The sequence below is a fragment of the Phalaenopsis equestris genome, unplaced genomic scaffold (genome assembly GCF_001263595.1).
Source record: "Phalaenopsis equestris unplaced genomic scaffold, ASM126359v1 Scaffold000002, whole genome shotgun sequence".
NCBI lineage: Eukaryota > Viridiplantae > Streptophyta > Magnoliopsida > Asparagales > Orchidaceae > Phalaenopsis > Phalaenopsis equestris.
Genome location: NW_018164444.1, coordinates 52170040 through 52197824, shown reverse-complemented (window position 1 = coordinate 52197824; position 27785 = coordinate 52170040). Strand labels below are relative to the sequence as shown.

Below are 27785 nucleotides of genomic sequence, written 5' to 3'. Positions count from 1 at the left end.
ATAACTTGATTTGATTTTCAGATATATTTTTCCACAGAACAAGATCACAGAGTACTTGTGCACTACAATGAAACTCATTCTCATCTGGCATCAAATTGAAAAGAATGTGGATTTCAAAATCAAAAGCAGAGGAGGAGCTTTACCTGAGCGCAGGTGGTGACATGGCTGAGATCAGCCTCCGCCAGCCGTGAAAGCCCGAAATCCGCCACCTTGGCATTCAGCTTCTCATCAAGCAATATATTACTGGACTTCACATCCCGGTGGTAAATCGGCGGCACGGCGGAGGAATGAAGATAAGCGAGCCCCTCCGCCGTCTGATGCCCGATGGAAAGCCGCAGGCGCCACGAAAGGCTGCCCTTTGAGAGATGGTGAAAAAGGGTTCCATTTGGTATAAACTCATAGACCATGAGAGGCTGCGCGAGGTCAACACAGCAGCCGAGGAGGCGGACGAGGGAGCGGTGGTTGACTTGGGAGAGAATGCGGACCTCGTTGAGGACTTGGTCGGTGGATTTGGTGCTGCCGAGCTTGGCACATTTCACGGCGATGGGGGTGCCGTCGGGGAGAGAGCCACGGTATACGTCTCCGTAGCCGCCGGAGCCGAGGAGGTTATCGCGGGAGAAGTTGGAGGTGGCGCGGCGGAGCTCGCGGCCGGAGAAGATTTTGGCGGTGCGGCCGCCGGGGTTGTGGGCGTTGAGGATCTCCTCGCGCTCTCGAGCGAGGCGTTCGCGAGCGCGGCGAATACGGCGCTGCCGGCGGGAGAAGAAGAAGCCGGCCGCAGAGACAATCGCCGCCGCGCTGAGGCCGGAGATGAGACCTGTGGGGAAGCCAAGGATGACAGTTTAGTCAAGGTCTTTCGGCTTTATTGGCCGGTTAGACAATTTAGAGTTTATTGTGCATAAATATTATTTTAATTTTAAAAATTTTCAAAATGTGGGAAATTTATTTATTGGAAATAGTTTTGGATATATTTTAAAATTTAGAGTGTAATATTTTACGGAAGTTTAAATACTTACCACCTAATTTTTATGCATTTATGTATCTCACACCAAAATTTTAATTTTTACAAGCATCCTATTTATACATCAAATTATGAATTTCAATGCTCATTGAATTGGGTAAAAATGAAAATTTTGGTGTGAGATATATAAATGCATAAGAATTGGGTGTTGAGTAGGTAAATTCTCCAATATTTGATAGGGACATTCACATACATATTAAGGGTCTGAAACAAGGCCCGCAGATCGACCGATGGGTTCGACCCTCGACCTGCGTTTAGTGTAAAAATGAAACCACGTTTTCAGATAAGTGAGAAAAACGCACGATCCAAACAATACCGCAACGTTTTTAAAAACTCTCCCGCACTTATAGGCTGCCCCAAACGGGCTCTAAATAAGTTTTATGTATTTGTACATCTGATGCCTATATTATGATCATTAAATTTATATGGTTCAATATTTTATATTTCATATAAAAAATGTTATTATTATTAACAATTTAAAAATAAGATATTCTTTTTTTATATATAAGGAAAGTGTTATAGATATAAAAAATCAAACTATATATGTTAGATACATAAATACATAAAAATTGAATGATATCTACATGTAAAGTTTTCCATTTTACACCTAGTTTTATTTTAATATATTTTTTAAGATTAAATAATAAATAATGTTAATTCAAACTATCAGAACTTAATTTATATGCCCCAATTTCAAAGAAGGCGCGCGTAGGGACCCAAAACGAACAACTTCGGTCAATACAAAGCGGTTTGGACGAAAATGAAAATCGTAAATTGCATCATAATAATTTAATTGTGAAAGGAGGCTGATTATGTAAAGAGAAATAAGATGATTACCTGCAATTAGAGGAGCATGATTCTTGGAGCTACTGCAATCCGTGCAACCCGTGATGTCTATGCAAAAATGAGGATGATAAAGTAATCAGAACCGTCCAATAAAATAGGTTTTACCCATATTTGTAATTATATTATTGTGCCTATTGAAAAAAATACACTTAGAATTTGCCACCCTTCTTAAAAATAGCATTCTATGCCCCTTCGATTCATAAATTTATTTACAAAAAACCATAAAAAAAACATTATTTGCAGAATCCACCTTCTCTTTGATTAGCATTAGGATTATCTTACATTTATAATCCACATTGTGATTTTTTCATTCTTTATTTATTTTCAATAAGCATTACTTTGTTAATGTGTATTTTGTATTAATTGTTTCATACTATCATGGGTTAATTTTTTTTTTTCTGAATTAGCTAAAATGAGGATGCGGACTCTACAAAGAAAATGCTGGGCAGCTTACTGCAATGACTAAGAAGGCATGGTACTAATATGCTTGACATTCTGACATTTGAAAAGCAAAACGAGTTGATTTCTTGTCTCCCAATTTTGTAGAATATCTACTTTTTTTGTTTTTTTTTTGTTTTTAGTAGTTAAGAGTAGACTTAGGATATGTTTGGAGAAGCTGCAACTTATTAAAAATCGGTTATGAAGCTTCAGAAAAATAACCTGATATTCAAAACGTTATGGTGACTACTCTAATTTTTTTTACAGCATCTAGAAAGCTGCTACCACAACTAGTCAGGACCAGTGGAAAAACACAAATTTGAACGGCAGATTTTTTAAAAAGCTGTCAAAAATAGTTTGCCTAAACAGATAAATCTGGAGATTTTTGAAAAAACAGTCAAAACGTGGTTTACTTTAACAAATAAAACTGCAGTGCGGTGCCGCATTGCCGCCTCAAACGGACACTTAGGGTATCTTTTACATTTCACACTAACACCGCAATTTCGTTTATTATCTAATTTCTTGGATAAAAATACTCTCCAACACAATCTTACAACTAATTTTATAAAAAATTGCAATCATCTCAAATAATGAAAAAGTCGTACAAGCAAACTTCTTATTAGCTAACGCATAGGAAGAATTGAAATTTAAAGATGAATTATAACTTAATATCATAAAACGCCACTTTAAATCAAAATTAAATCCAGATTAATCATTATATTCACTACTAATGAGGAAGTATAAGGAGGAATGTATGAACAAATTCAAAAATCTTCATAGAAGTAACCTTAAAATAAAGAGGAAATTTGGACCGAATGAAGGCGTATTAGTCCAAATCAATAAACCACTGGTACATACCACTGAATTCCTACGTATTTAGATATTTAAGACCTAAATTTTATTTTTTATATTTACACCACTCAAATCTTTCCCATCCTATAAAACATATTACTAGTTTAACTTAAAAAATGTGAAATACATTTTATTCATGATGGCATATATAGATATAAACTAAAGTTTAAACATAAGATATAATAAATGAGAAATCTTCCTTCTGAAAAATTATTTCATGTGGACACGCATGCAGAAATGCATATGGTGTCCGATCTCCACCCTTGATCACAGCGAAGATTTATTTCGGTGGGCTCCATTTTAATTTTTTTTTAATAAAAAGACTGTGATCAATGGTGGAGATCGACCGTATGGAATAATTTTTCCTTCTATATTTTAGAACAACAAAATTATTTTCTTGGGCATGCTAGCAAGAAAATCTCGCCTTTGACTTTCGGAAGGGAAAAAAATTGATTTTAAATTTGATTGACTTTCGAGAATCAAAGTCTTTTATTTTAATTTTCATTATTCAGTTCAAAGTTTATGATCTTTCCGAATAAATGTTAAAATTAAATATTATATTAGAAGTTTTAATTGGTTAATGACACATCAAGCAGATTGGTTAATCAGGTAATAATTAAGACTGAAATGTAAAATTAGTCAAACTAATCAAACTATTTAGCTCTGCTGCTGTAATTTATTATTGGTTTCTTTGTATTGAGTTTGCCTCTAATTTTCTTAACTAAACCATCAGCAGAGCTTCAGATTCATTAGTTCTAAGGTTTTATTAGCAGCAAATCAAACTTCTCCCAAGTTTATACTGAAAATCAAAAAAAATTTGACTGAAAAACATAAGAAGAATATCTTCTACAAAGCCTTAAAATCATCAAAACAAGCCACTTACTATAGGCACATGAGCCGGCGATTGAATCCCACCGGAACCCTTCATTGCAGAAGCACCTCCTGACCGTCGATCCAGCAGAAGATTGCGGATCCACGGCACACGTAGCATTCGCTCCATCCTCGCAGTCGGCCTGGCTCCCGCAGACCGGCTCCCGCGGACTGACCCAAGCGAGCGCAACCCCTTCCTTCCTGCCCCACTCCTCCACCGGCGTGCTGCCTGTATCCAAATCCACGAAGCTCCGATACGCGCTACATCCCGTAGGGTTCGTTCTAAGCGCGTAGGCCGTGGAAGATCCTCCGGCTTGGAACTCGCAGCAGATCGGCGATCCCCTGCACGCAGCTGCAGCGGAATCAGAGGAGGAGTTGAGGTAGGTGTGACAGGGGCTGGAGGCGGAGCAATTGAGAGGGGATAGGAGAAGGGATTGGGAACAGTTGAGGAAGAAGATGGAGTTGGCGGAGGAGATGTTGAAGGGGGAGGATGAGTTGAGGAGGAGGCCGCCGGAGGGAGTATCGGAGGCGGAGCAAGAGGAAGCGGAGTTGGATGTGGGGATTGGGAGGAGGGAGATGGTGAGGAATTGGGAGGAGGGGGAGATGGAGGAGATGGGATAGGAGGAGGATAGGGTGTCAAGGAAGAGGGAGGAGTTGGAGGCGCAGCGGATGGAGTATGTGGGATCCCCGCAGGAAGGGGAGGTGCTTAGAGGGAAGGGGACGGCGATGGAGCCGCATGGGGGGCAGGGTTTGGGGGAAGAAAGTGGGAGGAGGTAGAGGATGTGTGTGGCTTTGTTAATAAATTATAGAAGTAGCCTCCGCTCTGTTTTTTTTAATAAGGAAAAAAAAAAGCTTCTAAAAAGATACAATAGGTTTCAAATCACCTAAATGGCAATTTGAAAATATGCTACATCATTTATTTGTAAAAAGCTATGTGAACTATTGGGTGGCTTTGATGCAATAGAAAGAAGGCTACGCACAATGTTCTTTAGGACCTTTTATGGTTAGTTTTGTAATAAAAAGATTGAAATACCTATTAATTTTAGCATTGCATGTATTGGTGGGAATATAAGGTTCAACTAGGGTCTGTTGGGGTGGTCGGACTGTTTTCTGTTGGGGTGGTCGGACAGTTTTTTAAAAATGTAATTGTACAATTGTGGTAGAGAAAGTAATTTTTTAGAAAGTTGCACTGAAAATTATATATATATATATATATATATATATATATATATATATAATCAGATGACAACTTTCATTCAACCATTGCACTTTAGCACTGGTTCAAAAAGTAACTTCCAATGCATAAATTTCTAGAAAGCAAGCACAAAGAAGTTCTCTAAAAAGAACTGTGGTAGTGATTTAAAATGCAAAATAGACATAAAACTGTCTCAAACATATCCTTAGTATTCAATTCATTCAAGTTTGTGAAATTAGATGAAAAATCACTAAATCCCTAAATCTTAAATATAATAAACAAGTTAGTAAGTGGTGATGTTTCAAGCAAATCACCATGGAAAAGCATTATTTTCCAAATAACCATTTATAATGGCTATTTCACAGCGGTAAGGATCTTGGTGATCCTATCAATCATACCAATATATTCTTAAAAGCAATACATGGAATGACCCTCAAATTAATATTTCACTATAATATTTATGTCATCAAGAAGATTAAGTCACGTGAGAATCTTCAAATGTCAAATTTTATAATTAAAATAAGACTTCTTTATATGAGAGTATATTACTTGATCACAAATCATTTGTATGTTTAATAAAGGTCCTGAACCAAGTAATGTTCACTAATTTTTTTTGAAACAAACTCTCTAACTCAGACTAATGGCAACCATATAGTCTTATGTCATATTAGCCTAATACAAGTGATACACACAAATTATGCATAGAGGACCCATCAATTTTATTCTCTACATTGATTAAAGGCATGAACATTTAAGCCATGCCTAATGGAGAGTCAAATCTTCATTTGTATCATTTCATGATGTTATTGTGGACTTTAAAGGTAATCACGTGAGATATGAGTCAACTATTCACCATTGATATCATCATTACTCACACATTAAGTAATAGATATTGAATTAAAATGATAATCTCGTATAACACACATGCTTAATTTGTTTGAACATATATGTATCATTTAATGATGTTGTTTTTGACTTTAAAGGTAGTCACGTAGGATATGAGTCAACTTTAAATGAATATGAGATGATTTAATGAAGAAACTTCTAACTAGAGTCATACATACTAAAATTTTAGAGATTTAGTTTTATGTTGTACATTAAATATAAATATGGAAGGTGAATTTTCAACTATTATATAGAAGAAAGTTAAAGTAGTAGAGTTTATACAAATTTTTATACAAGAGGACTAGATTATCAAATATACCTTAAAAACCAACCTGAAGGAAAAGTGAACATATTTTGAGCTCACTTACCTATTTCTAAAAATCGAGGAGTCATTTAATATATTTTGAACCATTTTAGAAGAGATGGTCACAATTATTAATGACTATTGTTTCAAGCATCATTTCTTAAATCATAGCCCATCACTCCTTGGCAAACACATATGGTCCTAGACATTTATTAGCCATCTTCGACTAAAGCATGTGTCATCCAAATTATGGCAATACACTCAAACCTAATTTTTACATTCCAACCAAATTTTTGTAGCATGGCTTAGGCTAGCCAGTCAATTCTTCAGTTTTATAGTCATTCACATAACCCAGTTAATCTCATATTCTAGGAAAAATTTAACATTGTGGACTTTAAATTTGAAAAAAAAAATGATGAACTTATAACTTATTTTGTTGTTGGTTATATTGGCCTTAATTGGAGGGTTGAAATGTTTTGTGTGAGAATATTAAAAAAAAGGTTCAAATTAAATATTATGTTTTAAGCTTAATAAACTTCTATATAAACAATTAAATTGAAACCATCTTCATTTTTAAAACAAAACTAACATATATAACTGTTTAGCATATTAAAATTAATATTTGAAGGATGTTAAAATCTTTTAACACTATAGGAATAAAACATGTTTGTGTCTGCAATATAAAACACAAATCGAAGACAAATTCGATGATATTTAAGGGTTATTATCCGATTTTTGTCCGATTTACGTTCAATTTTTTACGACGTTAAATTGAGCGTCGGTAATGTTAATAATTTGCATCAGTTTTTACGTTGTATTAACATTGAATTTGTTTATTCGAAAGGTGCGTCAAACTTTACATCCAAAAATATGGGAAGACGAATAATAGCGTCGGATTATCATCGACTTTGTGGCGGAAAATATCGATGAATGATGGAATATTATTTTCGATTTAACATCATATTTTGCGTCGAAAAATGGACACAAATCCAACGCAAACCTGTAACATTTCTACCAATTAACGTGAATTCTATTAATATATGAATTTCATACATATCACTCAGTTCTTATGTATGCATACACATAACACCTAAACTTCAATTTTTTACATACATACCATTGAACTCTTATGTATACACATACCTAGCTAACACCAAAACTTCAATTTATACATATACACCACATTACATATGCATATAATTAATACATATAACTCAAATATTACGTATGTGTTAGAAACGGTGGATCCCGGTCCATTATGCTTGGGCGGTTACTTTGCTTTGAAGAGTTACACCTCTTCACAAATAACTACTCCCGCTTTCCTCTTTTGTGGAAGTGAAGCATCTCTTCGTTCCCTCCTGTTCGTGATAAAAGCTTCGGATGACTCTCCTTGGGTTTTGAAGTCACGGTTTGAGTTTTTCTTCGGTTTCCTCAGGATAGAGGAAGTTTTCCTCGGGGTAGGGGAAGAGAAGTGCAAGAGGTTGTTCCTTGCGGCAGAAGGAAGAAGAAGGAAGAAGAAGAAGATTGTTCTCCCTAGGCTTCTTCGTGGTGGCTTGTGGCAGAAGAGAAATTGTCTTCGGTGTATCTCGATGTAGAGAGAGAAGAACAGAGAGAACAACGAAGAGTGAGAGATTCCTCTTGTAAGTCGAGGTGATCGACTGGTGTAAATTTCTCAAGTAGTAAAATCCTCTGCAACTCCATGAACGTAGGCAATTTGTCGAACCATGTAAATCTGTATGTTATTTTCTAGTGTGATTTTTCTTGTTCTATTTTTTGTTTCGTCGATCGTTCTTCTGTTTGATTTATATATATACCACATCAACTGATCTGGTATATAGATTTCATAATAGTAAGTACAAACCTAACACCTAAATTGCAATATTTACATGCATACCACTAAACCATTATGTATGTACATGCCTAATACCAAACCTTCAATTTATACTTACATACCACATAACCTATGCTAAAATTAACATACATATCACTAAATTCTTATGTATTTACAAACCTAACACCTAAACTTCAATTTGTAGATGCACACCACATTACCTATACCAAAAGGCTCATTTCACTTTTCAAAAATTACAATGAAAAATATTGGTTCCAATAGAATTATCTTCCTCAATATTTTCTGATTGGAACTGAAAGGAAGGATGAGAAGTACTAGAGTTTCAATGGTCTCTATAAAATGCCACTGTCGTTACCTTCCCGGCTAGCTCTTATGGCGATTGTATTCTGAAGGTTCGTTCGGGAATGCGAAACCGTGAGGAAGAGGGAAAGGGGAGAGTGCGAAGAGAATGAATAAAATTTAGGCGCATAAAATGAGTAAATTAGGTTATTTATGTCTGCTTTCCATCATATTCGTGTGGGAAATAGTTCAAAGCTAACAAGTAACATTGTTTTTGCAGGCGGCCCAATCCAATCCAATTTTGTCAATCATGAAAACTTTATATTCTCCATCATAAACATTCATTTAATGTACGCGTCTATTTATAAAATATTAAACAAACAATAATTTCCTTAGAAGCTATCAGACCCTGATTTTAAAATCGAATGTCTACGTCGGGAAAATATGAACTGATTAATTAATATGTTTAATACTTTAAAGTAAACTAATTTCTTATGAGACAAAGTCAACTGCGAGTTAATACAGGAAATTTAAAATAAAAATTGGAATGTTATGCGGAAATGTCCTTAAAATTATATAAATATCGCTTTCATTCACTTTTAATTGTGCTGCTAAGTTATAATTTGCAAATTATAAAAGAAATTGAAAACATGCCAATTGAATTTTGTCAGCTTGTAAAGCTCCTCTATAAGATTAAATTTATTTAATTAACTCATTAAATCAGGGCGTACTCATGTAGTGTTCATAGAGGCAACTGCCGTCTTAAATTCAGATTTTTACTTGTATGTAAGGACAATTTGATCTTTTGGCCCTCTAGAAATATTAGTTTTGTCAATCTTAAAATATCTAGGGGAGTAATTTGTCCCGCTCTACGAAAGGAGAGTGGTTCTGCCCCTGCTAGGGCGGTGAACGAGTATAAACGAACACGAGTGACTCGCTATTGTTGGACTCTTTAAAAAATATCAATGTTCTTTTTCAACTCGTTTATATTTCAAACACAAAAAATGTGTGTGTGCTCAGCTCTTTTGCTTAGTGAGCCAAACTCAAGCCATTCACGAACAAAGAATCATTTTGACAACCTTAGCAATGCAGTCGTAGAATGCTAAGGGTTGGGGCAATATTTAAATCTTATTGTTTATATAAAAAGTAACATTGTTTTTGCAGGCGGCCCAATCCAATCTATATATATATAGTATTTCGAGCCGAACATGGACACACAAATATTTGTTCTTGTTTGCCTCATTTATAATTCGAGCACAAAAAAGAGTTTGTGTTTGGCTGGTTAAACTTAACGAACAAATTGAACACGAGCTTGTTAATGGGCCGAACAACTACCCGTTTTGGCAACCCTTGCCCGTGCATTAAATCAATCAATACCATCTTGGCAACTGCGGTTATAGAAGTTCAATAAAAGCGACATATTTACATATATATAATACATAAAATTTATTTTTTTTATGTTTATACTATCCAAAATCTTTCATATCACATCAAATATATCACTATTTTAACTTCTCAAAAGAGACATGCATCTTTTCATGTATAAATAAGGTGATGTATACGTATAAAATGGAGTTTAAATGTTAGATATGCAAATACATAAAAAATGAGTGGTATGTAAGAAAATCTTCCAAACAATTATAAACACGTATGAATAAATTTCAAATTTTGATACATGTCAAAACCAGGCTTAAGCGATTATAAAATAAAATAAAATAAACTTGTCATTTGTTAGATAATAATGTGGAGTATGTTGACCAGATTTACCTCACTCTCTTAAATAATCTCTCTTCTCCAAATGAAATGACATAAGAATCTTAAAAAAAAATTCATATTTGATACGTGCAGCGACGATAAAATCGTAAATTTAGTGTCTTAGTGTTGTACAAAAACCCAACAAATACTCGGGTAGTTAAAGATAAGCAAACAGCAGGAGTCATCATGATTTTTACATGAAAACCCCTAACAAGGGAAAAAATCGTGGGACCTAGCTCTGTTGAAATAATCTACCATGAATGAAAAATATACAGATCCATTTTTATCCTCAAATAGAGAAGATGATCACTATAAATGTATAACAGTTGTTCATCAATAATAATTATAATCTGACTGCAATAAATGTAGTTCTCGATTATATGACTGTAATAAATGTTGTTATCGATTATGGTAGGTTTTATGGGTCGTAGTCAATTGCTACAACAATAGTTCATCGTCAATTTTGTAGACGGTGGTTATAACTATAAAATGTCATTTAGACTACAGTTGAAAGTCATTGTAGTAGTTTGTCATGTGGGCAGCAGATGATTGCTTTAGAAGCATCATTTGGCCCTAATAGATCTTTGTAGGAAGTTGCAGGAGCTGTGAACCACGTAGTCCACAGTTGGTCACATGGGCTATAATAATGAGCTGTGATGACATCCGTAAGCCGCGGTGACCGAAGTGGGAGCTGCATGAGTTATGAACCACATAAGCTGTAGTTGGTCACATAGACTAGAGTGATGAACTGTAACAATGTCGTAGGCTGCAGAGGCTGAAGTCCGAAGTTGCACATGTTGTGAACCACATATGTTGTAGTTGATCATATAAGTCGTAATGGTGAGTTGTGATGGTGTTCGTAAAAAATGAGGGGAAGGGTCAGGAGTTGCACGAGCTGTGTACCACGTAGGTCATAACCGATCACGTAGGTCGTAGTGGTGAGTTGTGATGATGTTTGTAGATCATTTGGACCAGAGTCGTGAGATGTATGAGTTGTGCACCAAATAGGTCGTAATTGGTCACATAAGCCATAGTGGCGAGTTGTGATGATGTTTATAGGTTGCAGAGCCAGATTTTGGATCTTTACGGGCTGTGCAGCACGTAGGTCATAGTTGGTCACATAGCTCATAGTGGTGAGCTGTGATAACATCCGTAGGCTGCAAATGCAAGAGTTGGAAGTTGTACGAGTTGTGGACTACGTAGGTTGTAGCCGGTCACATAAGTCTTAGTGGTGAGCTGTGATGATATTCTTAGGCCGCAAAGGCCAATGTTGAGAGCTACATGAGCTATAGACCACATAAACCGTAGTTGGTCACGTAGGTCGTAATGGTGAGTTGCGATGAATTTTATAAGCAGCAAGGAACGGAGTCGGAAGCTCCTAAAAAGGATCTTTAAGAGTCAAGAGAAAGTCATCTTCTTTTGGGTTGTATTGTTATGTCACCATCGGGAGGTGTCGTTGCACCGTAAGTGGGGTGTGTTGTTACTTTGCAAGGTACATTGGGGTTTGACAGTACACTTTGTGACTTCATAAGGAACTTTGCCACAAGGACTGGCAGTTGTGGCCAGAGTTGGCTAGAGGGGGCGGCGATTGGAGTTGGTTTGTGGCTGCGACAACCAAAGCTGATTGGCGACGAACGGAGTTGGATGAAGGTGGTGGCGACCGAAGTTGGTCAAAGAATCGTGACTAGAGTTGGTCAATGGAGGATCATGAACGAAGTTCACCAATTTCTTGATCAGTGATCTGACAATAATTAAATCATCTTAAGGGTTAACATTAGTCTAAAAAATTGTTTGATGAAGATAATTTGCATTTCCTTCATAAGAGAGTATTTGAAGAGGTTTAATCAACATGCACCCCTCCAAAATATTGTCTCTTAAGGTTAGCTTGCTTTGGCATTTTTTCTCTAACAATTATGAAAATATCCAGTATGGCTCTTTTAATATTGACAACCTTTGTCAAGATAGGCGCATTTGCTCATCTTCTATAGGCACCTTCTAGGTATGACGTCGTAGGTCCGTAGAGATTTTTCTTTTAATGTTCTCATGTGAATCAATACTTCAAGTGTAGAACTAATCCTTTATGGAGGCAATTGAACATGTATTACTTCATTAGATCTTAAGGTAATGAGAACCTATATTTGTAAATACTAGTCGATGAAAGTATTTTTTATTGTTAATCATATCCATATTTTTTTCTAATAAAGTGTTAAACACAGTAAAAACTAAATAGTCTTAAGGTCCAAACACCATCTTCAACTTAGCAATGTGATGTGACTTTAAACTATGATTTAAAAAGTAAAAACTCAATGTGTTGTAACTACTATTGTTAATGTTAATTAGAGATAATTATGTGACTTCTAATCTTCCATTTCTTAATTTTTCATTACATACTTCATTGATCCTTAGAATTTTATTGCAAATTCTTTATAAATAAGGTTACATTGTTGAGATGATGAATTTACAGATACATGATCATATTCTTCCCTTAAAGATAAGATTGAATGAGAGTTCAAGTAATTTGTTCAACATCCCCAAACGATACAATCAAATACATGTCTAAAAGAATCTTCTTAAAGGCCCTACATCAGAGTTACTTGAGCTATCACTAACTCTAAGTCCGGGACTTCTCACATTTTGTGATGAAAATAAACAATAGAGTGCTCAAATTTCTATTATAAGTGACTCAAATTTCTCTCTTAAATTTTATAAATATGAAAAACAATTACATATTCATTAGAGATTTTTTTTTTATAAATAAAGTTATGAGCATTATAGAATTCTCTTATGTTACTTATGTTAAACGTTGACCAATACTATTTTTGTCGTCACCATTATTAGACTCCATTCATCGAATAACATTAATGCCTTTCATCATCACTGCTCAAGATAGATTATCAACAATTATGAATGACCTTTTCCACCATCATATATTTTTTGTCGCTCATATTTGTTGATGACCATTAGCATCACATAATGTCAAAAAACTAATTATACCTAATGCACGTTAGCGATGATGCCCAACATAAACCTTCTTAACCACCTATTCTCTTTTATTAGAAGACGAGTGAGTGACCAATTCAATCATCCAATTATTCTTATCCTATGACGTTCTTCATTAACCACTACTCAATACATACCAGTGCTTTTGTCATATGTTAGTCATTAGTATCTAACATCCAGTCACCCAATCACCGCTCTTATAAATAGAATGATTGTTGTCTTAAGTTTAACTTTTTGAGTCAATTATCATCTAATGTGTATCAATGAATAAAATAAAAAAAAAATTAGATATTATTGTCTTACACCCATTGATCATTTATGATTAGCATTCATCGACTAGTAGCACCAATCAACTTAGTGATTCGTTCTATTTTTAATAAATAGAGGAGCTAAAATGACATATTATTTTCCGTGTTGATCAACCAATAATTAACAATCAAAGAACATAAGCCACCGACATATGATGTCAATCTTCATACTTACTCAATTGTTTGATCTCCTCTCTTGTAATAAACATTTGACATTAGATGCCAACCTTTTTACTTGCCTATTTTTCTCTTTTATAAGAAGAATAATCAAATCAAAATGTTAGATATTTTTTAGAAATAATATTCTTTGCAGCTTGTAGTTTTCTGTATAATAATATCCAGTGCTTGATGTTTTCCTGTCACCAATGATTCACATCAATTTTCTTGATCTCCAAATATTTCCTCCTACAAGAAGAGATTCTAAGTTGGGTGATTGATGTCACTTCAATGTTGACAATCCTTATCTATTATTATCTCAATTGCTTAACCTCTGTTCTTGTTGTCACTTAATCTTAAAGATATCTCGTCAGTCTAATGCATGCTAACGATCGATGCCTTGTACGTATATAGTATTAACATATGATGTTTATTGTCTTGATCATCTACTCTCCCATTATAAGAAAGAATGATGGATAAAATACTAACATATGATGTTTTTCCAAAATTAACTTCATGCCAACTCAAACACTTAAATAATTTATGTCCCCTATATTGTTTTACTAAGTTATCTAGTTTTATGAAGGATGATATTAGTTGTAACATTTAATATATGCAAGTGAAATTATTTCAATTAGATTGGACATCATTATTTTTCTTCTCAAATTTTTTATGTAAGAAATTCTTATCCATCTTAAAAATTGTTCCATTCAATGCTAAGATCATTAACCCTCAAAGAACTCGAAAAGCATCATTATAAGCTCTGCAGCCTACTCTGTAACTTGGACCTTCATTGTGAGGTGGACCCCACTCTTTAGACTAGAGCCTTGTAACCGGTGAGAATCCATAGTCAAAATTTCAGAATCGGACCGCCGCCTCGTGGTAGTTAGGGCGGATGAGTTTCCAGAATCGGGACTTGCGCACCGCCGCCTCGTGGTAGTTAGGGCGGATGAGTTTCATTCCATCGAGAAACATTCCACCGAGAAAGCTAGGCTGGATAGGGGTGGGACCAGTATCATTTTTTTGAGAGATGAATTTATTAATAAAAATAAATTAATTTTAATTTTAACTGAATTTTATTCTTATAACTAAAAATTTATTTAAAAAATTAATAAATAGTTTTATGCAAAATAATTAATAAATAAATCAACATATTAAAATTAAATATAATTTGATTTTATAATTTTTTTTTATATCTATCTTGTTTAGCTTAAATATCACAAAAAAAATGACATTTTTCAATACAAATAAATATTAGAAGTATGCAAAATTTATTTATTTTTTAAACAAAGGGACATTTAAATAGATACCGTAAGATTCTTATGTATTTACATATCTAACATGTCAATTTTGACTTTTATATTTATATCACTCAAATCTTTTATATCACATAAATACTGACAATATTTTAGTTTTTAATATCAATATTTTAATTTTGAAAAAGTGAAATACTCCTTTTATTGCATAGTTAAAATGACATGTACGTAAAAATTAAAGTTTAGATGTTAAGATATGTAATATATAGAAATTGAGTGGTATGCATTTAAAATTCCAAAATGTAAAAACTAGACGGAGGGAGTTTTGTTCCACATTTGAATTCAACACTTTGTCTTTGTTGTTTAAATCAAAAGGAGTGTAATAATACTTTTTGGACATTTCAATAAAGAGTTATTTTGACAATCTTAATCATGTAGTCATAAGATATTAAGAGTTGCGGCAAGATTTAAAAATTATTGTTTTGACCATGTTTGAAAGCTCACCTTTCAAATAAAATAAAAGGCTCTATTATTTAGAGTTGAATACTGGACAACCTCTATTATTTAGAGAGCAAATGTCAAATCCTCTTTTTTTATGAGGAAAGCATGATAATCAAGTTGGAGATGTAAATGAGCCGAACACAATTTCAAGCTCAAAAAAGTGTGTTCGTGTTTGACTCTTTTGCTTAGCGAGTTGTTTTGATAATCTTAATCACGTATTCATAAGATATTAAAGGTTGGGGCAAAATTTAAAAATTATTATTTATATTAAGACATCATTTAAATTTAATTTAATAATTTTTATTCTATTTCCTTAATTAATACTTTTAATTGATTATAATTCCTTGTAGCCTTTTAGTCACTTAAATTTTTTTAAAATACCACTTATCAATACATATATATATAGATACATATCTAGATACATATATACATATGTATGTATAGATATCTATCTACATATATATATATATATGTATGTATGTATGTATATATGTATAGTTATATGTAGATAGATATATACCTATATATATATGTATGTATGTATGTATGTATGTATGTACATTTATATACATATTAGTATGTATGTATGTATGTATGTATGTATGTTCATTTTTTTCTTATGAAGTGAAGGCAAATCAAACATGGAAAAGAATAGCAAGGTTTTGCGCATGGAATTAGAGAAACCCTTGAGGCTATTATAAATATTATATATTTAATCAATAAATCTAAACTATTAATAAGCTATCATCATTTTACATGTGTACCACCCAATTCCTAGGTAATTACATATCTAACATCTTAACTTCAAAATTTACATTTATGAAACCTTATATATATATTTATGTATGAAAAAATAATTTTACTTTTTAAAATTAAAATGATGGTATTTGCGCTAAAAATTAGATGATATTGGATTCAAATGCTCTTCTTGCTCGAGAAAAATGATAGTCTCGATATTATATTAAAGACTTGGGTGATATAAATGAATTTAAGCGTTAGATATTTAAATAGGTAGAAGTAGTGTGGTATATATGTAAATGCACCTAAGCTTATTGATCATAGAATATAGATAAGTGTTGATTTACTTGTATCTTCTTTTAGAACACAATATTCCTAGCCGAATTTATTTTCCCGAACTTCCCAACCTTAGTTATTTATTATTTGACGTGTTTTTTCTTCAGGATCTCTCTAAAATCATATAGGATGAAATTAATCACATGTTTTTAAGGAAAAAATAAATTATATTCTTGAATTTTAATTATCCACTTTTTATACAATAATTTAAAAAAATTATTGCTAATCTTATGTCATTATGAATGTTTTTAATAGTTTTCAAGTAATATGTAAGAAAATCATAAGCATATGATGATATGAGTGTAAAAATCTAATAATTTGAAAAAAAATGACATTAAAATTTAATATTCTTTCAAATTAATTTATATGATTTTATTTATGTTTTACTTCTACAACTTAGATGACTGAATTAAATTTCTGATTTCACTTCTTAAAAAGAATTGATTAAACACATGTTGCAAATTTATGAATATTATTTGTACGATTTTAGGGGGATTTTTCTAGTTTTTGTTCGTTTGAATTTTTGTGTGTGTTTGTTTCGATTGTGAATATAGAAAAACTCTCTTCAGAAGCTACTAATTTAGTTTTAAAGTGTTGTCCGTGAATAAATATGTAACATACATTTTTGCTTATATTATATGAAAATAAATAAAAACTTAGTAATTTTATATTATTTTTTGTTGTGGTTAATATAATTTTTAATATAAACTTTGAATAAATAAATATTATTGATTAAAACAAAAGTTACTGATTTTTATAACCTTGTATAAAATTTGATCTAATTATATATATATATATATATTATATATAATATTAATTCTATGGTTTTCGTCCTATGTCAAACTAATAATATATAAAATTGATCTAATAATATGTTTTAATATCTATATCTTACACCATGCCGTTCCCGCTGAAGCAGCAAACAAACGCAAGAAAATTTATTTTTAATCCAAAACCTAATCTCATAAGTCTAAACAAACATATCCTTGGTCTCTATACAGTTATTCGAACCCATGGGCCTATTCAGTAACACAACCTCACCCTTGTATTAATGGGCCGTCTGTGCACATCTGGCCGCTTCTAGACCCAAATCTTAAGGTGCTCTTCACCAGCATAAAAGAAGTACTGTAAAACTAATATAACATATTTAGAAAATCTTTGAAATTATTTGTTTGAATGTCAAATGCAAACATGATTTTATATTTTCATCGCAGAAAAATAAAATTTATGTTAAAAATACTCACCGGGCGAAGACGAGCAACGAACTACAACCACCACTGACGAATGGCGAGCCGCGGGCAACGGTGACAAGAAAAAGATTGCCAACAAGGAAGTCATCTGTTGTGAAAATTATATATATATATATAATTGTTGTTAAAATCCTTTGTAATCGCTGCAATGAAAATAATAGAGGTTTTTATTGTTGTGATTTTGTATAAAGTGCTATGAAAGTTCTTCTTTTTATTATTCTAACTACAAAACGAATTTTAAATTCACTAAAAGTTTATATTGCATTCCATTTTGTTTCATCTAAACTCGAAAATTTTGAGAATCCTCGCATTTGGCTTTGTTTACACTACAAATACTCCAAACCAAATAGCCCTTTTGTTGACAAAAATAAACCTTATAAGTGATCTGAAGAGGTTGATGGGATTTGAAAATGGCCTGTAATAGATTATTCAAATAATTGTTTAATTATTTTTTTTGGCAAAATTAGTTAAATTTATGATTTCTCCTTTTTTTTTTTCCTTTTGTTTTAGATTTTTGAGCCCTAAAAGAAACTATATTTTGATTGTATATTAAATTTAGGGTTTGTTTGTAGTCGCTTCATTTTCTTAAACCATAATTTTTTGAAAATGTGGTTGAAAGTCTTGCTGAAAAAAAAAAAAACTTGAAAAATTGTAATGAAAATTATAAATATTTTGTTTTTCCAAAAAATCAGAAAATATTATTTTTAATGTATTCGCACTCCAATACGTCAGATTCAAAAAAGACAGCATTTCACCACAGAAACTTATAAAAAACAACAAGAAAACAATTTCACTAACAAAATTATGACAACAGTCAGAAACACGAAGCGTGTAGAAAGCTTTCCATTTCTACTTATTTTTCTTCTACTTTCAATAATAAAATCAAATAATTTTGTGCATCTTAGAGTTAAGATATTACAGGAATTGTGCACCAACTCATTGCAATATTAAGAACTAATATACATATAAAGAGATGGCTTCAAACCGCTCACATTTTCCTCATTTGATGACTTAATAGTAGATCCTTTGGTTGTTGTGTGCCATAACTTAAACAGTAAAATATTTAACAACACGTTTTAGAAAAGCAAAAAAATAAAAAATAAAAATAAAAATACAAAATATATGTGATAATAATATTAGGCTTTTACATGCCACTCAATTACTCTGTACTTACATATCAAACACTTATACTTTACTTTTTACATTTATACCACCCAAACTTTCCATATCACATCATAAATATCACCACTTCAACATTTAAAATGTAAAATACACGCTTTCACGCGTTAGGTAAGATAGCATATATGAAAAATTAAAGTTTAGGTGTTAGATATGTAAATACATAGGAATGACTGGCATGTATGTAAATGTTATTTTCGGGTCGTTGCGTGCAGGAATCATTCAGAAGTTGTCGGCTTAAGCAACAAAATATGACCTTTGAGCAAACTAGGAGGCATACTTCCATACGTTCACTAATCTGTTATTTAAACAAGATTAAACCATGGATGATACGAGTTCAGTGAGATAATTATTTTGTTAACATGGACGAAAAAGATATTCTACCTAATTTTTATTAGATAAACTTCAATATATATATATATATATATAGAGTGGCAAATACTTGTTTGAGAAGATTCAGGCACATAGAATTTAAAAAGGTATGTAATTGAATTACATAGTCTAGAGTTTAATCATATCTTTGAGTGTTTGGTAGCATAATTAAGTACGAGTTGCAGCTAAACATCCCCTTGATATAATTTAGAAGAATTTTGAAAAACTATAGCAGTATTTTTAATGTTTTCTTTTCTAAAAAAAAAACATTTTTTTCTTAAATAAGAAAATTTACATCCATACCACTCAGTTCCTGTGTAATTGCATAACTAAAACCTAAACTTCAATTTTTACAATGATGACATCTTTTCTATTCATGAAAACATGTTGTATTTTGCTTTTTTTTTAAATTAAAATAGAGGTATATTATTGATGTGATATGAAACATATTGGTGGTATCAATGTCAAAAACAAACTTTACTTGTTGGATATGTAAATACATAAGAATTGGCCCCCACATAAATCAAATTTAAGTTACAATCTAGCTTCAAATATTATAGAAATTATTACGTGCGGACGGCTATATGTACGGGCAGCCTCTCAGGGAGGAGCACATCATCATGTATGTGAATTTACGGTGATGTGCTACCCTTTGATTCCTTGTTCTCACGTGTAAGCTCAGCACGTTCATATTTATATGTATACCACTCAAATACTTAACATCTCATCAAAAATACCAGCAACAATACATTTTGAAAAGCGACGTGTACCTTGTCATTTGGTGTGTAACGCTAATGTGTTATAAATGCAAATATGAAAGTTTAGTCGTTTGATATGTAAATGTATACAAATTGTGTGTTATGCATGTAAAATTCCCAAAATATAAAAATAGGAATTAATTAATATTGGTTTAAATAATTTTATATAAGGAATGGTTAGCATCTGTTGAATTAGTATTCTTAGTTAAGGTTGAGATAAGTACCAAACTAATAAAATTAAGTATTAAATAATTCTCCATTCCAATACATATATAGTGATGTGTGCAAGTAATCTTATCCATGCGTGTTTTATATTCAGATAAGAAAGTTTTGAACTTTGGCATGCACATATCATGTATGCAATCTTCTATGATTTATCATTTCAACCCTCCATCATTATTTAAATGGCAAAAGCTCTAGACAAATTTTATTTTGAGCCAAACCTAAATATTTTTGTAAATAATCTGTTTTATTACCTTCCCATTGGTTAAATAGGCTTACATTTTAATACATGAGAACCAACAAATCATTTTTTGTAAATAGTCCATCTGCATGCTTTATGAATCGGTGTAATTTCATATTTTTTTATGGATGTGAATGAGAATTTCAACTAACCTAAACTCTCAATGTCTATCAAATGATTTTCTTGACATATAACTACAAGTTTGTGGACTCTTGTAATGAGATTGCTCATGAGAGTGGACACAAATGTATAATAGCCAAAAGCTTGACTTAGCTTGAGTTTTTTAAGGAACATTTACATACACAACACATAATTCTTAAGTATTTACATATTTAACGCTCAAAGTTTGATATTTATATATATTAATAATATTTTGGTGTCACAACATATGCCTAAAAATGTTATTATTTTAGAGTTAATGATAGTAATATTTTTGATGCAATATTATAGATTTGAGCATCATGTAAGAAAATATAGATATTAGATATGTAAATACATAAGAATAGTGTGACATGCATGTAAATGTCCAGTTATTTAATGCACCAATCTATATTTAGCATGCAGTCAATTGCTTGCGGTGTCCGATTTATACTATTGAAATACATTTTTTTATTTTTATTTTTTGTGATAGAATGTAGCCCACTCTAAATTTTTTGATGATCCAGATCGGTCACCGCACGTAAAATTTGTGTGCGCTCATCTTAAGCCATTTTCATTTTCTTTCCCCTCACCTGTTTGATTTATTTTGCAACCTTACATAATTTTTTTTTATCTATTTGACTATTTTACACTCATCAAATTTTATCGTCAGAAATTATTTTAATAATATTGCTCCATTTTTTCATTAGCACGGAAAACCAAAAGAAAAAATTCCTCAAAAAATAAAAAATCTAATTTATCATGAAAATTATATTCTAAAAAATATTTAAATTCATTGATGTATAAATCAGGATTTGGTAAGACGTTAACATGTGGGTGGCTACAATTATGTGGCCGCAAAGGCTCAATTGTTTCTCCTACAAGAATCCCAACAAAGCTTTGCAGCTCCTCTCTTATTAAAGCTCTTCATCTCTCTCAAAAATCAGCCAACCACTCCCCACACTTAAGAAAATCCTTCCCTACCTCCTCCTCCTCCTCAATAATGGAAGGCCTCATTCCTCTTCTCTATAGAGCCATAATTCAATATAGGAATGGAGGCCGAGCTCCCGTAGGCGCTTCGTGGATGTTCGACGATTCTCACTCAACCCCCTCCATTTCGTACGCAAGACTTCCAGGTGATTCCGGAAGATTCAGAGCTTTAGAGATCAATCAATTATTTTCCTCTTCTTCGTCGAATTCATCTTCGCTCGTTGCCGCGAAGCAGTCGCCTTCGCATCGTTCGAGCTCTCATCATCGTATTTAGATGATATGAAGAAATTGAATTTCATGTGTAGTTAATTTTCAGGCTGAATTTCTATTATGTTGTAATAAGGTGTGTGGTGCTGGGAAGAAACTAGCTTCCATGCACGCATAGTTGTGAGCAGGGTTAATTGTACAGATAAATTAATAGTTATGATGTGGCTGAGTGTCTAAACTGTAAATTCTCCCAAAGGGGAGCCTTAATGTTGTTTAAAACTTATTGTAAAATAATAATAATAATAATAATAATAATAATGAAAGTATTGCTATTTTCATAAAAATGTATTCTTGCTTGTGAAAATGTTTGTTGATATGATACTGAAGTACTCAGGAAGGGGCCAAAGTGCATATCAGTAACTTTGATTTCAATTTAATTTATAAAATCAAATTATGTGGATTTTATAATTTACATAAAGAAATGCTGAAGGCATGTTTTATTAAGGAAAATAAAGTATAAGTCAAAATATATAGTTTAAGGTTAAAAACTTTGAAAATAATTCATATGATTATGAGGCAAATAAAAGTTATTTTTAATGAATTGCTTACCAACTTCGTGTGAGTTCGACTAGCACTTTAAATATTTCTCTATAAAAAGTATATTTAATGGATTGGTAACCTTTAATCATATGTAATTAAGATTTAGAGATTTGTTTAATTATAATTTAATTTAGGGGCTGATTAATTTGGAAAAAATGAAATGTAGTGTAAATAGGGCTGTCAAAAGGGGTCGTTGTTTGTGAATAGCTATGTTCGGCTCGTTAAGTTGTTATTTTTTTATTAAACAAACGAGCCGAACACAAATAATTTTTTTGCGCTCAATATATAAACTAATAGGAATTATATGGAGGATCGAAGATTTCTGCAGCAGATCTTCTCTTGTATTGAGGCTTTACATGCTACCAAAGCTTGACATCCTCTCCGTTCCATTAGAGCTCTCGATCTTCTGTGCCACTCACTAGGTCGCAAAACTTAGCTTGGGTTCATTCTATGTATCATATCAGCTTTTATATTATGGCATATAGTTATCAAATGTTGATTGTACCCTCGCATGTTTATTGTTATTCATTTTTCTTTTTTACTTTTAAAAGAGTCACCAGTTTGTCCATCGTTGTATATTTCCCTTTTTCCATGCAAGTCTCTTTTCCAGATTATGTGAATGATCAGAAGAAGAGAAAAACCAAAAAAGGCGGACATACGACAAAGGCGAGAAACAAGAGAAAGAACATAGATAGCCTTCGTGCGATAAACCTCTCAAGAATGGGTCAAGTATGTCCGTTCAAAAAAGATCAAAACAAAGCACATTTGACCAATATCCGCGAAAGAATACATACCTAGAGTACCCACAACTAGAAATTCAGGTGTGTTTGTCTGTTATGGGGTATAGAGTGCTACCAATGAGACGTATCCCACTTGGTTAATTACCTTTTTGGGGTTGCTCAAGAATACTCTTGATCCAAAGGAATTTCATGCAAAGAAGTAAACATATACTAATGCACATGTGCAACATATACTATGCAGGTGATCAGTCGACCTGGTTGGGGCGGTCAGTCGATCCAAAGACATCAGTCGATCGGGCCGGGGTGGTCGGTTGGACCAGAGTAGTTGGTCGACTGGATCAAAGCTACCAGTCAGATCAAAGTGATCCGTCGCCGGTCGAACCAAAGTGGACGATAGACCAGGCCAGGGTGGCCCTTGGGGATCAAAGTGATCGGTCAATCGGGCTGGGGCAGCCAGCCGGACCAGAGTGGTCAATCGACTGGGTCGGGGTGGCCGGTCGGATCTATGTGATCATTCGATCGGGCTAGGGAGGCATGTTAGACCAAGTGATTAGTTGACCGACTAAGATTTAGTTCTAAGGTTTGCACAAAGGATTTGGCCATGCATGTGAATTTTAACCTAGGGTTTCCTCTAAGAAATCAATGGCAAATCCAAAGGTGTGTGGTCGTGCAAACTACTTTCGACCGACCAATTCGCCTCGTGTGGGTGATCTAACCTACAACACCTAACTAATCTAATCCTAGGGCTAGCTAAGAGAGAAAATGTGAAGGATTCACCTACGCAATGGTTGGAGAAGTGTTTCTTCACATAGGAGGAAGCTCTCCTAAAGGTAGGAGAGAAGCCCATGCAAGCCCTTCCCTATAGTAATAAAGAAGCTCCCCTCGCTGAACAGATCGTTGGAGCTCGCTAGGGTCTTGCCTTCACCAACATATATGATGAAGCTCACCTTCCAAGGGAGAGGCCACGAGGAGTTGCACTTCCCCCAAGCTAGGATGAAGCTTTCCTAGTCGTACTCCCTTAAAAGTTCACCGGAGAAAGACGTGGTCACCGGAGAAGAGGAAGAAGGGTAAAGAAGAGGAAGAAGAAGAAGGAGATGGGTTCCCTTGGCCGGAGAAGAGGAAGAAGAAGAAGGAGATGGGTTCCCTTGGCTATCTCTTCTTAAGGAATATGAAGGATCTTCTTCTTTTACCCTCTCCAAGAAGCTCACTCCAAGGCACCTCCAAGATTTCTAAGTGCTCCCCCAAGGAAGCTCTCCCTCAACCCAAAACTAAAAATGAAGTGGAGGTCGCTCAAATAAGCAGAAGGGAAAGCTTAAAATCAGCTCTCAAAAAAAAAAAAAAAGCCCTTTGATTAAGCCAAAAATGGGTTAATTATGGGTATTTAAGACCTCAAAATAAGGCTAAACATAGGGATTTAAGACCATCCATGCATATCTCCTTAAGCCCAAAGTGATTTATGCAATTTTATTTTCCTAGGGAGGTGTGTATCGGTCAAATAGGTGCCAAAAACAAGCATTTTTGCGATCTAAAAAAGAAATGGTTCCTAGGAGCCACGTCTCTAGTGCCTAGGTGTCAATTTTGGTGCTTAGGTGCCTAGTCAGGAGCCATGGAGCCGAGCCTCTGGCATCTAGGCGCTAAGTTTGGCACTTAGGCACCACGCAGGTGGCGCTTACTTTTCCAGAGTCTAGGGAAAAGATCATTCTGAGCTATTTTGGGCACCTAGGTGCCCGAGACTGAAACCTAGGAGCCCAATTTGGTGCTTAGGAGCCAGAATCTAGTGCCAGAGTTCTCGGGACTGGCATTTTGGGTGCATACGCACCCGACGCAGGCGCCTAAGTGTCAGTCGAGCCTGAAAATATTGATTTTAGGGTAGATCGTCTGGCGGGGGGTTTTTTCAATTCATGAGCTATGAGGGACCACATATGAGTAAATTATGATCCCTTAACCTCAATAATATGTTTCTTTTTTAACGGTGATTTCTCATGGAAATCATCGCTAATGGTCGCGCGGGACCATGGTGCGGGTAGGGTGACCGCAGGAAGGTTCTCATAGATCCGGAAGCTAGGGAAACTTGTGTATAACTGGAACATGACCTTGTAGCTCAGAGATGAAAATTTTAGAGGTTTCAAACCGTGGTTTTTAGTGCTGATGGGTGTCCCAGACCTCTGCATGGGTAAAATCGGTCTAAATCCTAATTTCTCAAAAATTTGTGTGGGTAATCCTGGCGAGTAGCCTTGCTCTCAAAAAAGTCTGAATTGATGGATTTGGGTCTCTCAACATGAGAACAAAAGTAAAACACGTCTAGAGTCAAGGTTAACTCCACCTAACAATGAATTGTCCTGGATAGGGTCAAGTTTGTACCAATTCAGATTTCATGCTTGGGGCACGTACTAGGAGGTCTGGTTGGATGTCCTGGATGGTAGGAAGCTGGACACAGTCCCATGTTATTTAAATAGACATCCCTTTTATGTGACATTAAAAATTGATGTCAACTGTAATAATAGAGGCTCCTGTAACTATGTTAAATATGAAAAAGGAAGGAAAAGATTATGTTAGAATTTCCCTCACCTCTCTCTACTTTTTGTTCTCTATAATCCCATGTTACCAAAGCTATAAGCTTCATAACATTACAAGATTCATGGATTCATCATCATCTCTCCTCATCTTATTCAACAGTCTCAAGAATCTCACAACAAGATAAGACTAACTCATATTCCTACAACCTTGAAAGTCTTGATACACCACATCAAGAACATAACAAATACTCGATTTGAATCGAAAATTATGCTGTTTGCAAGGTAAAAAATTTCAAAACTCTTCATTGCTAATGGGTTTGATTCCTTTCTTTATAACATTGTAACACCTCCCCCACAATTTCAACAAGATCTCACCGGAACTCGAAATGATAATCTAAGCTATGTCCTCTAGAAACCGGTGGATCAAAATTTGTTCTCAGCCATTTTTTCTCCATCTCACCCTCCATTCTACCTTATGTACTTCACTTAACCAAGATACCATATATTTGGACAACCTTAGAAAGAATGTTCCAATCAACCAACCATTCAAGAGTTCTACAACTCAAAAGTGAAACTCACTATATCAAAATGAGAGTTCAGACCATGAATCAAAATCTTATAAGAACATTGTAGACAATATTGCAGTTGTAAAATCAAAGGTAGATAATGAAAACATCATTTTATACACTCTCAATGGTCTTCCATCACAATAACAATGTTTTAAAACTGCTATTAGAACTCAGTTAACCCCTGTCACTTTGGAAAATTTCTACTCCATACTTCATAGTGAGGAAAACAATCTTGTCAATAAAATTCTTAAATTCACCCAAAAAACAACCTTACTTACCTAAAAAACTGAAAATTCTTATTTGAAATCTTGATTCTCTTCCAAAAATGCCTAAATCAACAAGTTTATCTCCAACAACAACACCTAACCCAACAAACTGACCATCTTATGTCAGTTCTGTCATAAGAAAGGCCACTCGGTGGATCAGTGTTGGCACATGGACAACTTATAATACAAACCATCTCCCAGTACTTCAACAACTGCCCTCAATGCTACCATAAGTTGAAAGAATAAAGACTGGGTTCTTGATATAGGTGCTACCTAATCCCGATATTTTTTATATGTAAGGATTTATAAAATTTACACCACTACTTCAAGATTTTAATCTCTGGTAGTGACACCAAAAACTTGATCCCAAGTAAAGTAAAATTTTAATTGTATTTGTAGAGATTCTATGCAAGTATACATATCATTAACAAGTAATGTAGGGCTTTTTGATTAAGCCCTGCATATTGATTTCACGGAGATCGAGGTTAATCACAGCAGCTTTTAAGAGAAGTTCTAGTCTAAAATAACACACCCTAGCTTAGAAGGTCGATAAAGGTTTGGTTCTGATTATATCCTGCAATTATCACTACAATACTACTTCTACTTCTAAACTAAAATACTTATTGAAAATCAGAAAGTGGGGTTTAATATATTAAAAGTACTCTCCCTCATACAATGAAATTAGTGACATGTGTAAAAGTAAAAAAAGTAGTGAGAGAGATTGTGACAAATATGAGCAATTATATTTTTTACCCTTAGTAGAGATGCTATAAAGATCATTGGTTAATCTAAAGTTTGAATAGTTCTAAATACGAGCCAGACAAGGAAGATACTAACTCACACTCTAGAGTTCCCTTTTATCCCTCCACCTAGAGGCTAACATCTTGCATCAAAACATAAAATAATAGACCAAATTAGGAGGTTTTAGCCTGTCATTCTAAAGTCCTCTAATTCTATACCCATTAAAGATTATTTTTCTATTTATTTGAACTCAACCATATGGACTACATTATCATCCATACAATCTCATGTGATTATACTACTATTAATTAAGACAACACCATCCCAGATCTTACATGTTCTCACAACAGATTTTAACATGCAAGTTGATCAATTTTACATGTAAATGAAGAATAAAGTAAAATCAT

At 33.7% G+C, this 27785-nt stretch overlaps 1 protein-coding gene across 1 annotated transcript in view; it reads right to left on the bottom strand.

The window, feature by feature from the left end:
• LOC110018883 (wall-associated receptor kinase-like 20) overlaps positions 1-27785 on the bottom strand; it is a 46728-nt gene that overhangs the window by 667 nt on the left and 18276 nt on the right. The window contains exons 2-4 of the mRNA XM_020716358.1: positions 4038-4814; positions 1856-1912; positions 144-814 (exon numbers count right to left, since the gene is read on the bottom strand). Coding sequence (XP_020572017.1) covers positions 144-814; positions 1856-1912; positions 4038-4814 — 1505 coding nt within the window. The remainder of the gene's footprint in view (positions 1-143; positions 815-1855; positions 1913-4037; positions 4815-27785) is intronic.